The sequence below is a fragment of the Callospermophilus lateralis genome, chromosome 12, assembly GCF_048772815.1.
Source record: "Callospermophilus lateralis isolate mCalLat2 chromosome 12, mCalLat2.hap1, whole genome shotgun sequence".
NCBI lineage: Eukaryota > Metazoa > Chordata > Mammalia > Rodentia > Sciuridae > Callospermophilus > Callospermophilus lateralis.
Genome location: NC_135316.1, coordinates 75,383,287 through 75,398,333, shown reverse-complemented (window position 1 = coordinate 75,398,333; position 15,047 = coordinate 75,383,287). Strand labels below are relative to the sequence as shown.

The 15,047-nt window shown below is 42.4% G+C and overlaps 1 protein-coding gene across 1 annotated transcript; it reads left to right on the top strand.

Annotated features, from left to right (window-relative positions):
- Positions 1-915: 915 nt before the first annotated feature.
- Dleu7 (deleted in lymphocytic leukemia 7) lies at positions 916-14,482 on the top strand. The gene is made up of 2 exons (XM_076872228.1): positions 916-1,368; positions 14,276-14,482. Exons 1-2 carry the CDS (start codon positions 916-918, stop codon positions 14,480-14,482), a joined length of 660 nt encoding a protein of 219 aa, XP_076728343.1.
- Positions 14,483-15,047: the final 565 nt, after the last annotated feature.

Genomic DNA, 15,047 nt, shown 5'->3' with positions numbered 1-15,047 from the left:
ATACACTGGTGTTTTCTAATAATCTGTCAAAGCATAAAATTGCCAGTCCTTTTCCCTAAATTAAGGAAGTAGCCACATTTGGTTTAATTAAAAACAGTAACTATTTGTACAGCTGTCCCTGGGTTCACGGCTCATAAAAGGATTTAGCTTCAACCTTGCTGCCTGAGTCCTTTGGGGATCTGACACAAAACCATTGAGACTCCTCATCTGGGCAGTGTCAGCCCTGGGATTTAGGAGCAGGATGCACCTGTGCGCCAGAATGCCACTTCAGCCGCCAGATTGTCGGTGCCCATGGTCAGGGAGCTTTTAAAACTAGGGGCAGGGCAGGACTTTGGGATACAAAAGTCCATCTTCTGTTTGGGGGTACAAGGGGCCTCCAAGGATATCGCAAGAAGTTCCTGAAAACGCCGCTAGGGTTGGAAGGAGGCGGGGCAGAACCAGGCACAGTCTTCCTTTTCGAGTTTTGCTGGGTCTTTTTCACGTTTTGGCAAACTGGGTGGGTCTTTTGCACCCCCAGCCCGGGCATAAGTGGTCATTTGGCAGGCATCCTTCAAAGGAGAAGGGGGCGGGGTATCCCTGCTGATAGATGCACCAGCACAAAGCAGCACGTTTTCCCATCAAAGCCCTGGAGAGGAGGGAGAAGCAGCGCTCAGCATTTGGCTGATATTCAAGTGCACACCGAGCAGCGCTCCAGGCAGCCTTGGGTCAGAACAAGCCCATTTGGATTTGAAGCGAATGCAGGGGCCAGAGCGGGTCACCAGCTGCCAGCGCGGGGGTGCGGCTGACCACACACGCTGAGACGCAGAGGCCCAGGAGCCGCGGTTTAGGCAATGTGACCCTGGCGACCCCAAACGCCCCCGCCTCCCTTGCTTCTGCTCCACCTGCACGCGGAGCGCGGAGCAGCCAACGGAGGCTATGGCCAGCCCTGCGCCCTTAGTGGCCTCCATCAGCCACCAAATGGTGGCTTTGCAGACTCTGCAGCTGCTACAGCAGGAGTGGGGCTGGGGGGATGGTCCAGGCGCCCCCGGGGGGCCGTGTGACCCGGACCACGTGCCCACAGCCCCAACCCGTCGCTCAGGCCCAGTGAGAGCCAGGCCTGGGCCGGGGCGCGAGGAGGGGGCAGGGGCTGCCAGGATCCGAGGGGCCCGGGCACGGGCGAGCTCCCCCGAGGTTGAGGGGCTGCGGGGCGCCGAGGGGGGCGCGGAGCTGCTGCCCTTCCCTCGGGACCGCGGGCCCTGCACCTTGGCTCGGATGGCGATGCGCAGCGCGCTGGCTCGCGTGGTGGACTCGACCTCGGAGCTGGTCAGCGTAGAACAGACGCTGCTGGGACCTCTCCAGCAAGAGCGGTCCTTCCCTATCCACCTGAAGGTGAGTAGGGGTCCCCGCAGTCCCCTCTGGCGCGCAGGGCTGGGCTGCGCGGCCGGGAGGGTCTCCTGGAAAGATCGCGGGCGATAAGCCCAGTTGCCACTGTGGTTCATTCCCCGGGGAACAGCCTGGAGGAGAGAGGTGACAGTTTGGGGACTGGGCAACTGGTGCAGGACCCACCTGGGGTCCGCCTGACTGCGGACCGGGATACGGGGGTAGCCTTGCAGAAACCATCCTCCTGAGCTCCTTCCTGTCACATAAATCAGCTTCCTGCTGTAGCCTCAGGCCCTTTCCACAAGTGCAGCTTCTAGGGGTGGAGGACAGCTCCCCCCCCATCCCGCCCCACTCCTTCTCAACTAATAACCCTTCCTTCAGAGGCTTAAATACACTGAAGTCCCCTCTGCTTTCTATATGATGAAATCATCTACATTTAAAGTTCCTTCACACTCATGAATCACAATTATTTTTGCATCAATCCAATTCCCCACAGAGCTCAGGGGCCTTACAGAGTCAACCTAAATTCTCATAAAGTGGATGAGAGCCTGGTGGGTTCCAGGTGTTGAAGCGTGAATACCAACAGGAACTCTTGCTAAGTCACCCAGCTCTTATTTGTAGGACACAGTTTCCTCTTCAGGTGCTGAGTTAGCCAGGGAACAGAGCTGAGAGGGATGGTGGGAACAGGGGGCCTGGGTTCCAGTCCTGGCCTTGTCATTAACTAACCTAATTGGTTTAAGGTCACAAATTTCTTGGAGTTCCCTGGCTTTCAAGTTTTGCCTAGGAGCATGGCTGTACTCATTCCCTTGGGAATTTAGAAAGGAAGTAGGGGAGGGGTTTTGAGCATGGCTTGAAGCACTCCTCCAGAGTTGCTATTCTTGCTCTACAAGCTAAGATTTGGAAAAAGAAAATTACTATATATTAAGTTGCACTATAAGTTGTAAAAAATTTGTTTCAAATCACACACAATAAAGCATATTACATATGAAATAAATATTATTTCTCTATACCAGGGTTTCTCAGTCTCATTTGGGGATGGGTAATTTTTGTTGGGACTTTCCTCTGTAATGTAGGATATTTATCAGTATCCCTGACCTCTGCCCAGCAATGCACCCCCACCCAAAGTTGATAAAACCAAAATGTCTCCAGACTCTGCCAGAGGAGGGTGAGGATGGGTCAGGAGGCCAAGATCAACTCCAGATCAGGAGCACTTCTCCACTCACCTTAGAAAATTAAGCTGCATTTCACCAATGCTGTCCTGCCTTAGATGCACGTTTTTGGCTTTGGTTTTATTGGTACCAAGACGTTTTAAAAATCCTGTTAATTAAAAGATGACACACCACTGATTCTAAGGTACACCCAAATTTCATGGATTTTGAAGATGTGAAAAATGTGTATTATAGACCTGATGAAATATGAAGCGGCATGTGATGTTAGGAGCATATGCAGGGCATAGATAAGTTGGCAAGAGGGGAGACTCAATGATCAGTTTCTGCTACAGGTGATCCTGGAAGGCTTCTTAAAGGAGGCAACCTTTTTAAAAAATGAGTGTTTGCTCTCCAGACACTAAAGGGGGGAAAAAAAAAAAAAAACAGAAGGAGACCAGCATTGAAAGGGCCTGGGATACTGGGAAGACTGCAATTAGTTCAGTATGGTGGAAGGAAGAGAGAGAGAGAGTGGGGTGAGGGAGAGAGTGGGGGGAGGGAGGGAGAGAGAGAGAGAGAAGAAATGATGATGGAGAATTAAGAGAGGGCCAGTTGAAGGCCTGCATGACATGGATTGTCTTGCAAACCAAGGGTAGATAAATGACAGGAGCCTAGGTAAGTCACAGAAGGCTAGGTTTTAGTTTAAGTCAGGGCAGAGACAATTGTTTGAGTTCCTGACCCAACTCAGTGGTGATGGAGTAAATCTTGCACCCTCTGCCCTGGAGGCAAATCCTAAACACCATTAGAGCTGAAACGATGCTATTTTAACTTAATGTAGCAGTCATTGCTATCTGGTAATCCTTTTAGCCCTTTCTAACTGACTTTTGGTCCTAAATGCTGTCCATCCTAGGCTTTGTTCATTCAAACCTTGCCCTCTCACTTCTTTTCTGAGAAAATTGAAACCTTTGGACCCAGATCTCTTCCTCTGTCTTGAAACAATTGCATATCCATTCATCTTTATTATTTTCTTCTAATAAATAAATGTTGCTTTCTCCCCGTCCCCTATGTGAATACTTCTTCTTAAGTATTGGAACAAGCCTTCCACATGTCTTGCCCCCTGTTTTCCACCCTGTTTATACAGCATTTCCTGCTCTGCCATCCCCAGGATGCCTGGAGCTGAACACTATACACACTATGTTTTGTCCTATATACACAGACATAAGATCAAGTTTAATTTATAACTTAGGCATAGTAAGAGATTAACAACTAATAATAAACTAGAACAATCATAACTATATTCTGTAATAAAAGCTATGTGAATATGGCCTTTTTTTTTTCTCAAAATACCTTTTTGTACTGTACTCACCTTCTTGAGATGATGTGAGGTGATATGCATGGTGCTTAGGTGAGGGGATGAGGGAGTGATTAGACATTGTGACTGCATTAGGCTGCTGTCCAAGGGTTACTTGAACTCAAGCCCTGACATATCATGCCAGTCAATCTGATAACAAGATGGCTAATAAGTGACTAACGCTTGGGTAGTGCGTATGGTGAGGGTCACTGGACAGAGGGGATGATTCACGTTCTGGGTGGAACAAAGTGAGACAATGCAATATTTCATCACACTACTGAGAACCATACACAATTTAAATGTTATGAATTATTTCTGAAATTTTCCATTTAATATTTTTGGAACCATGGTTGATTGCAGATAATTGAAACTAAAGAAAATATAACCTTGGATAAGGTGTGTGTGTGGGGGGGTGGGGAACTACTGTATTTTCTATGACCTCCTTTCTGCCAATTCTTCTCAATCCAGAAACAAGCTCCAAGCTTCCCACCTATTCATCTCCTGAGTCACAGTCCTCTTTCCTGTCCCTTGGCCAACTTTGCAGACTTCTGGATGTGTTGCTGTCTCTTTCTAGAAGTGTCTAGAGTGCTTATTAGAAGTAGAGATCTTCCAACATTACACTGCTGGAGCCTGCAGTTCACCTGCTTGGGAATGATACATTTCAGAGCTTTCAGAAGGGAGAGAGCAGGGAGTAGCCAGCGTCAAAAAATTTTGCCTGGTTTGCTGTTTGGAGAAAAAAAGCAGAATTTCCGTTTGGCTGGTGGATTAATGATTATGCAGCACTTAGACTGAAGAATATAGCAGTCTGTCTTTCCAAGGAGCTGGTTATGCAGACTTAGCTTCATTAATACTAATATTAATCCAAACAATTTGGAAGGGTGTTTTCTAAATTTTTAAATCAAGAACATGCAGATCGTTTTTCTACAACAGCAGAAGAATTATGCTTATGGAAATAACACTTGTGTCTCATTTAGAAGTGTGTGGAAACCTTTCAGACACCAGGTTGGTGGTGTTGTCACAAAGGGTAAGAGGATGACCCAGTTGAACTGGAGTCCAAGGGTCTGATACCACCAGGATCCTTCAGAGGAGACAGCAAATCATAATGAGCTAGTTCCATGGTGCATTTCAAACCTACTCAGCTTCTTCCTGCCTTAGGCCCCTGGGCAATCACTTAGACTTTCTATTCCTCAATTTCTCATCTGAAAGATGGAAATAGTTGCCTCTAACCTAAAGGATCACTGAGAAAATGCACATAAAGCCTAGGTCAGTGGTTTATCATTGTAAGTCCCCATATATTTAAGTGATTATCACCATTATTATTGCTATTGAATAGGTTGGCACCTCATAAATTCTAATTATGATTCTTTGAGTTCCATTCTTGATATTCATGAATCTGATCCATGTACTCTTTGTTTTCTTTTCTGGGGTTGCTGATAAAATTAGAGTGAAATGACCAAAAGAGATTTCCAGGAAGTTTCCACTGTTCAGAGGTCAGCCTTGGTCCCATGTCAATGACAACAATTTGGAAGGGTGTTTTCTAAATTTTTAAATTAAGAACATGCAGATTGTTTTTCTACAACAGAAGAGGAATTATGCTTTGTGTTTCATTGTTGAGTAAATCCACCCTTGGGTTAAGGAAGTGGAATTTTCAGGTGTGAAGGAAGAGATACTCATACCACAATAGTAACAAACTTTTTATAGCATTATACACTTTAATTAAAGAAACCAGCACTTAATATTCCCTTTGACTATTTAGAAATTATCATACACATGCAGAAAATCATGAAATGAGTTTCTTCATGGCAGAGAAAAATGCTTAGCTGTCCTGGGTCTTGTTAAATTTGGTGAATGGAGTTAACCAGCTTGGCAAATACTTATTATAGGTAAAAGTAAGCTCAGAGGAATTGAGAACTTTGCTTTAAACCCTGCAGCTAGGAAGTGATGAGTTTCATCTGATTGATCCTACTGTATCACAGGCCGGCTCACAGGGGCATATGAACATCATGCTGAAATAATGTACATGAGAGTATGCAGTAAACAGGGCCACCTTTGTGCACATTGCTCACACCATGACTGACACATTATAGGATAGATGTATTAGGCAGCTCAGCTGCTGTAACAAAATACCACTGACTGATGGCTTCAATGACAGATATTTATTTTCTCACTGTTTTGGAGGTTGGAAGTCCAAGATCAAAGCACCACAAGATTGATTTCTAGTAAGGGCTTCCTTCCTGGCATGCAGATAGCCACCTCCTCACTGACCTCATGGCTTTTCTCATTGAATGCTTATTAGAAGTAGAGATCTTCCAACATTCCACTGTTGGTGTCTGTTCTTACAGGAAATTAAGGCCTTACCCTTATAACCTCTTTTCTTTTTTAATTACCACCCTAAAGGCTCTATCTACCACTGTGGGGGATTAGGGCTTCATATATGAATTTTGGAAAGGCACAATTCTGTCCATAATACCAGATGTTCTGTATACTTCTTTCTGTGATGGCCACCTTATATGGTGACATAAAGTACCCCGGAAACTCGGGAAATCATTATCAAACTACTAATGAGAATATGTTAGGCATTTGCCATCCAAAGAGAGCAAGAAGTGTGCAGGACACCAGAAGAAAGTTCATTTAGGAGTTTTTGAACTGCTGAAGTTTACCAATTCACATAGGGACCATTAGCCAAGCCAATGATGAAGTTACTCTGATTGAGTTTTGTCTGTCCCCCTTTGGGAATTAAAAGCAGTTATAGTTTCCAAGAATTCCACTCGGAAGCAAGTTGCATGGAAATTACGGCTAACACCAACTTGCACAGGCAGAAGGAGAACTTTCTTGCCACCACAGATTAAACTTGCCTGGGAGCTCACCCATTTCATTTAGCTCATTAGGGTACCAATTATTCTGTTGTGTTCAGTAGTTGGTGCTGGTTTCCTCATCTATGGAGCAAGAGCAGCAGTCATAAAACTGTTGGCTTTGGCTTCCCGGTCATTGGAAATGCTAATGCTGTGTGCAAATTGCAAGTGTGAATATTGGGTTATTCAGGGGATGCCATTGGGGACAAGTGCTTTTCCACCCTTTAACATTAATTAGGGAAGTCAGTTTCTGTAAATTTGGGAATTGGGTCTTCAAAAATGAGTAATGTACCATTGAAGAACATGGTTATCTTATTGGTAGCTGTAGCTGGGAAATTGCTCCTTATTTGAGGCAAAATTGTGTCTTCATGGCCATGAGTAGTCATAGAAGTTCTGTTGTCAGCTCCCACCCCCCTCAGGATATGGCGACTATTCTAGAAGTAGGTCTATTTATAGCTTTTCAATGTCCTGTAATGTCAAGGACATTAAAATCATGAAGTGAAATCTAAAATGAAAAATTGGGGAGATTTTTAGAAAGGCTCTAAGAAAAAAAAAAAAACACTTATGTTGCACAGCTCAGTAGAAACTGCGGTGTTTTATTTTACAGTCTTTGGATTTGCCTTGTGAGCATCCCTGAATCAAGTGTTTGTGTTCATTACAAAAGTGCTTTTCACTGGACTTTTCAACTGAAAAAGGCGTTGTACCCAAAGCAAATGCCCAAGGAACCTCAATGACTTGTGAGCATTTACACTAAGTCCACCACAAGTAAAAATGTTTAATTTCCTGTGGACGATAGACTTTTTATGGTGACTGGCAAATCCCTTGGTTCTTCATTGGGTGTTTTATTAATACATGGTTCCGTATCTATTTGAGACAGACTTTGGGGTCAGGCAACTGGTGATGAGCCTGGGCCCTGTGAATTTGTAGTTCAAAGCCAGATGTTGATGAACCAGATGAAACTGGGACAATTCCTAATTCAGGACAGTATGTTTTTCAGAACATTTCCCTAAAACAAAGAAACCTCATTCCCATTTTACATTTCCAACCAGTGTGGAGGACACCAGCGAGTCTGGGGGGTTCTGTTCCTTTGTCGGGCTCCACACTGGGCTGCTGTAGTGGAGAGCAGTCTGCTGGCCAGGCACAGGTTTATTAAGGTTAGGGCCTAGAAAACTTCCTCTCTTCTCCCTCCCCCTCCTCCTACTCTCCCTTTCCTTTCTCCTCCTTCCTTTCTCTTTCTTCCTCTCTTTCCCTGCCTCTCTGTAGAGGCTTTTAGTCAGGGAAAGAAATGTGGAGGAAACAAGCTTATCAGGCCATTGTAAGAGAATATAGTTCAAGATATAACTTTTTTTTTTTTTAAAGAGGGAACTTAAAGCCAATCAGTGGCTTAGTGAGCAGGTACTGATTTATATAGTTTACAAAAATCTAGAAGTGATTCTAAAGGGGACATGGTAGGGGGAAAGAAACCTGTGGGTTGTTTAAGCATTATCTGTATTTTATAGCCTGTAAATTCATACTGGATTTTTATTTTATTTTACTTTATTACCTATTGCTGTTGCTTTTGGAAAACAAGCTTTGAAACTAACTTCTGCTGCCAGATCCCTTTCGTCTTGAAGCCTTCAGTTCTGATGGGAATGTTTGTTTTAGCAAAAGGCAAAAAACAAGATTTAAGTCCCTGCCCCCACCCCCCACCTCCCTGCTTTTGGATTTTGCAGGTGCAAGGAACATAACCTTAAGGTCTTTTTAACACAATGTGTAAGGCAGAAAAGCACAGTGGTGGTGGTTTTCCTAAGAGACCTTTGCATAAGAGACTTTTGCATAAGTAGGAGAGAACAGAGCAGGGGAAGGGAGCACTGGTAGGTCTCTGATTAGCGAGGGGCTTGGCTTTATGTGGAGCATAGAAGGTTCCATGCCATGAACAGCTTTCCAGTAGCCAAGCCCTCTCAAATATGCTGTGGGGAAGACGGTGGGCCAGCAGGCCAGTCCTCAGTTTGGATGCAGTCATTGCCAATTTAAGCTTTGCAATGCTCAGTCGACCTTAAGAAAAATAGCATGAAGATGGTCAAGGAAGAAACATGAAATGATTTCATTTGCAGACATTTTTGTTCCATCCCTGAATCTTGCCCATTGCCTCTACTTGCTCCCACGTAGCCCCTGCTCAGCCCCATCCACCGCACTGTAGTGTTACAGCTCCCTGACTTCTGAGCAGTGCTCTTGCCTCCCACATTGAATGGCGAGCTCTGCTCTGTGAGTCCTCACTGCAGGAGGCACCCAGTTTGTGATGTGGGTGGTGCTGGGGTGCAGGGCGGAGGGGGGCTGTCAGTCTTTGGTGAAGAGCTGAGTTCTGAAGAGAGGTTAATTCCAGCTCTGTTTCTCACTTGCCTGTGCAAATTCTGGTACCTTCTGGGTGCTTGGGCTCATGGGCCAGACCAGAGTTCTTAACACCCAGGCATGACTTGTTACTCCTCTGATTGAAGGTGCCCAGGTTTGACTCTGGCATTCAAGGCTTTCTGCACACTCTTTTGTCCTGTTCTTTTCTGACTGGCCCCTCCCTCTGAGTGCCAGCCCCTTCTTACCTTCAGACTTGCTTGTGTTATTTGTTCTTATTACTGGGGCATCCCTTTCCCCTGTGAGTCAGCACAGTATATCTTTTCTTTCTTTCTTTCTCTTTCTTTCTTTCTTTCTTTCTTTCTTTCTTTCTTTCTTTCTTTCTTTCTTTCTTCCTTCCTTCCTTCCTTCCTTCCTTCCTTCCTTCCTTCCTTCCTTCCTTCCTTCCTTTCTTCCTTCCTTCCTTTCTTTCTTTGATTGAACTCAGGTCACTCAACCACTAAGCCACAACCCCAGCCTTATTTTTTCTTTTTTATATATTTTATTTAGAGACAGGGTCTCATTGAGTTGCTTAGCACCTTGCTATTGCTGAGCCTGGCTTTGAACTCCAGATCCTCCTGCCTCAGCCTCCTGAGTCGCTGAGATTACAGCCGTATGGTACTGTGTCCGGCAGGCACAACATGTATTGTAGCACCTTCCCTAGCGACTTCTCTGATGTCTGGTCCAAGCCTCCGTTCCCTTCTGCAAGAGCCAATGGTAGCAAGCTGGGAACTTCAACCATTTTCTTTGAACTTTGTGTGACATCACTACTAAACAGGTTCAATAGATTTCATTTCACCAATTATATTCTACACTTCTTCAGTGTTCTTTTTTCCTTCTCTTTTTTAACCTTTCCTTTTCTCCCTTTCCCTTCTCTCTTTCCTTCTCTCCCCCTCTCCCTTACTGACCTCCCCACATCTCTATTAATAATCGTAGACTGAGGAAGCAAATAGAGTTTTTGTGCTCACGAGCCAATTTGACCTTTGCAGCCTCACCGTGTGATAGCTGTTATCAGTTCCATCTACAGAAGAGAAAACGGAGTTTCCCACAGATAAAACGGCTTGTCTAAGGCGATAGGACCAGGGCACTAGTGACAGGTGCATGACTCATGTAAGAATGGGCTCTGTCTGTCTGCACCCCTGGTGTCTTTGTGGCTGCTCTGAGAGCTGCCCCTCTTAACTTAAATCAGTAAAAGCCCTTCTGCCATTTAGGGTAACATATTCATATTCTAGGAATTAGGATGTGGTTATCTTTGGGTGGCCATTATTCTGCTGCCGCAGGTCAGATTTCAGCTAACATTTAGAAAGAAATATTTTTAAAACAAGAGCTACAATCTGAAGCACTGCATGACAGAAGATAGATAGAGAGAGAGAGAGAGAGAGAGAGAGAGAGAGAGAGAGAGGGAGAGAGAGATTCAACAAGTAGAGCTATCTCCTTTAATGGATTGTCTCCTAAGCAATCTGTATCCAAATGCATTTTGGACAATAGCACATTGGGCACATTATTAGAAGGATTCACACATCAGAATGAGCTTTGTAGGAACCTGGTGTTGTGCTTAGATATCTTTCATAGGATTGGATTTTTTGTGATTTTACCATGGCCCTCATCATATTTCATTGGATATTTAGATAAGTGATCTGAATGTCTCATTCCCCTTACTGGATAATAAGCTCTTTGGACAGCAGGTTCCGTATCCTATTGCCTTTTATTCAGTATAGTTGGTCATGCAGTAGAGGCTTGAAATACATGTGAAATAAATTTAACAAATTCACTGAGTTAAACGGGCCTTGAGGCCATTATCCCAGTAGATCATTTGAATCATGGGAAAGAATCTCAACTCACTTTAGAAGGTAAATGTTAGCCATCAACTTGGACCACTGTAGCAATCAATATACTTCATATCCAAAGTCTAAAATTACACGAGGCTTTAGAAATTCCAAAACCAACTTTAGATTGCTCAGCCTTATAGTTCTAATTCTGGCAAAGTTCTCAAAGTGCTGTGTAGGATATGACATCATTTCTGGGAGCATCTGGGATCTACTGAATAAAATAAAAGCTACAGGGAGGATATGTTCTGTCATTGAACAGAAAGCACTGTAAGTAAAATCATAGCCGATATTGATCATGTGAATTTCTATTGAAAGCCCATGAATCATTTAATAGGCTGTTTGCTTAACACTGTGACTTATGACTCCCACCTTCCACAGCAGAAGCAGCAGAGGTTGGTTAGAGGTAATGATTATTGGATTCATAGTTGGCTTTCAGACCTTCTAGAAAGGAAGAGAAGCAATCACCTGTTTTATTTTTTCCTCCCCTGGCTTAAGAGTCCCATGGAAAGTCTATTCCTATTAATTTGTTTTCTTTGACTGTTAATATATTTGAGAAAGGATTAAAAGGAAATACTGTACTAGAATAGTAAAATAAAGAGACTTTGCAAAGCTCGCCAGAGATCTGAAGTTTGCCCAGGGCCTCAGGGACCAGTACAGCCCAGAAGTCGAATTTTATTATGCATGTAATTTCCCCAAATGATGCCTCCTTTGATTCTTTACGGTAAACGTGAAATTGACTTCAGGTTTTTGGTCCACAACGATATTTTTAAAGGCATTTTAATCTTTGTTGGGTGATGGGTGCCTTTGCAGACTGGCTAATGGGCACACGTCAGCACACATTTCAGCGGTTTCTTCTATTTTGAATTTCCCTTTGCGTGTTTTCTTTGATCTTTCCACTTTGTACTTGGAGTTGGATTAGTTCTATGAAGCAAGAAGACAGTTTCCCTTGATGTGGATTTTGGGGAAATAGTCCAGAGTGATTTTTCCCCCCCTGATTTCCCCAATGTCAAGCAATATGCTTCAGCAACACAGGTTTCCCTATAAGATACAGACAGGTATCTGAGCAACACATAAAGGTAGGGAAGCAAGAATGCTTTAAATTAGCCTGGGAATACTTGAGTATGGGTCTATAGCATGTTTATTCCTCTAGCCCAGGATGCTGCTTTTGTTTGCTTCATTGAAATAAGCAGACATTATTTCTTGGGGAATGTTGTCCAAAAAGCACTTTGCCAGAATCTCAGGTCCTTCTCATCTAGGTAACAGGGTTTTTCTTAGGGGCTAAAATAGCTTTTCCTATAAACAAGATCAGGAAGAACACTCTGGTCCCTCATCGGACTTCAGTCTTCCTTCCATTTTCTTTTGGATTACCTATTTTCTTTTCCTAAGTTATTGAGTTTAATTCTTAGCTTGCATATGACAGTGATTCTTTTTTACTTACATAAGCATTTAAGTCTACACATTTCTCTACATTCCATGAATTTTGATGCAATATTCCCATAACTGTTCAGTATAAATTATTTTTAAGTTTCAATTTATTTTTCACAAACAGATGAAGTATTCAGAAGTGGTGTTTTTAAGGCATTCCTGTTTTGAGAAAATTAGCTATGTTATTGATTTTTCATTTATTCCCACATTGCAGTTTGTATCATATAGACTTTCTGATGTTTGTTGAGATATGCTTTGTGGCATTATGATATAGTCAGATTTCATAAATATCCCATGTATGCCTGAGAATTGTTATAGTTTGGATTTGGAATATCTCTCCAAGCTCACGTGTTGAAGGTTGTTTGTTCTATTTTATTTAGAATTTTAGGAATTCATGAGCAGGGGCCTTTGGGAAGCTAAATGTGCCTTGGTGCCAGAAGTGGAAGTCTGGAGGAAGTCATTTCTCTGTTTTTAAAAGAGATTTTTTTTTTTTTAAAATTGGGCATTAAAACCAAGGAGTGCTCCACAGAACCACATCTCTAGCCTTTTCTTTCTTTTCTTTTCCTTTTTTTTTTTTTTTTTTTTTTTTTTTGAGTCAGGGTCTTGTGAAGTTGCTTAGGGCCTTGCTAAGTTGCTGAGGCTGGCTTTGAACTCATGGTTCTCCTGCCTCAGCCTCCTGAGCTGCTGGGATTATAAGCGTGCACCACTGCACCCCACTTAAAAGAGATCTTTTTTTTTTTTTTAATATGACAGCAGAATGCATTACAATTCTTATTACACATATAGAGCACAATTTTTCATCTCTCTTGATATTCTCTCTCTCTCTCTCTCTCTCTCTCTCTATATATATATATATATATATATATATATATTCTATATTCACTATATTCACAGTAATTCGTGTCTTCATACCTGTACTTTGGATAGTAATGATCATCACATTCCACCGTCATTAATTACCCCAGGTCCCCTCCCTTCCCCTCCAACCCCTCTGCCCTGTCTAGGGTTCGTCTATTCCTCTCACGCTCCCCATTTGGTTTTTTGGGATTGGCTAACTTCACTTAGCGTTATCTTCTCAACTCCATCCATTTACCTGCAGATGCCGTGATTTGATGTCCTTCAATAGATGAATGGATAAAAAAATGTGGCATATATACTTAAAAAAGATCTTACAGTTAACATTTTCTCTAATGTGGAATACTTCCAGTGGACCTTTATTTGCAGTGGATTTTAGAAAGTGAACCATTGTAAAAAATCTATCGAATAACTTCCTGTTGAAAAAACGACCTGGGAACCATTCTAAAATTGCACTGGGAGTTTCTAAGGGTCCATGTTTATTAAATAACAAATTCTGTATTGAAATCTCAATACAGTGAGTCGAATACTGGGAACAGAGGCTATTTGTGTATTTGTCACAGCTTTTTTAGAAATAGAAACAATTCTAATTGGCTAACTTTTTAAAAAAAAAAAGATTTAAGTAAAGTTAAGTTAAAGAAAAAAAGATTTTTAAATCAAAAGGATTTATCCTTTAAAATCTTGGGGTTTCTTATTCAAGTATATTTAGGTTACCATGCTCAGGAAAGGTGATTAGAGTTCTGTTTTCTTCTGGATTGGCTTCATCCTGATTTGGATTTGGACTCTTTCCATATGGTGGCAAGATGTTTCCAACAGCTCACTTCAAGGGCTTCCCTTTCCCAATCTATTAGACGTGGGATTGTAGCCAATGGCTTTGGTCACCTCTCCATCCTGGTCAGTCCACATGGCCAGGGGTAATATGCTCTGATGGACCTGGCCCCTAGAGTGATGTGTGGGGTTAGCTTTGATCAAACCACATAGGCTAAGAACGGAGGAAGGTAGTTCTCTGATAAAAATCTGGAAGCTGGGTAAGTGAAGCACAGCACATGTTCCCATCACCTGTCTAATTTTCTGTCTGTTTGCTGTTCATTTCAGGACAGTGTTGAGTTTAGGAACATCTGCAGCCATTTGGCTCTACAAATCGAAGGACAGCAGTTTGACAGAGACTTGAACGCTGCCCACCAGTGTTTGAAGACAATAGTCAAGAAGCTGATACAGTCACTTGCTAATCTGCCTTCAGATACCCACATGGTGGCCTGTGCTTCTTTGAGACAGATCTTAAAGAATCTCCCAGACACATGAATGTTAAAGACATCAAGATTAAAGTCACAGCGAGTGCTGCTAAAGAGAACTGGATACCTTATTTTCTTAATTCCATCAGCAGACAACAGATGTCTATAGCATGTTAGTGAAAACTTTTGAAAGCTGTAGTTCACATTTCTATGTATGTTGACCTCCTATTAGCTGGCTTTTTGATTGAAATATATTTCCCTTTATGGAGCTGATTAGCTTATATGTGTGTGTGTGTATATATATATATATATATATATATATATATATATACATTTATTAATTCATATTAAGTACTAGTTTGGATCAATTATATCTTGATCTATATTCATATTACTGTATGCGATAAGGTTTAACATGGTTTTTTTTTTATAAGATTAAAGCTTCTAGGTTCCAAAAATTATGTTGAATAAATGGCACTTTGGATAATTTACATGTTCTAGGCACTTTATTTTATGTTATGAGAATGATCTTTAGTTGCAAGAGCACATGTGTCGGCAATTATAAGTTCCAATCTTGGCATTAATAACTTAACCACTGGGCAGGAAGAGTTGTTTCTAAACCTTGTGCTTTCATA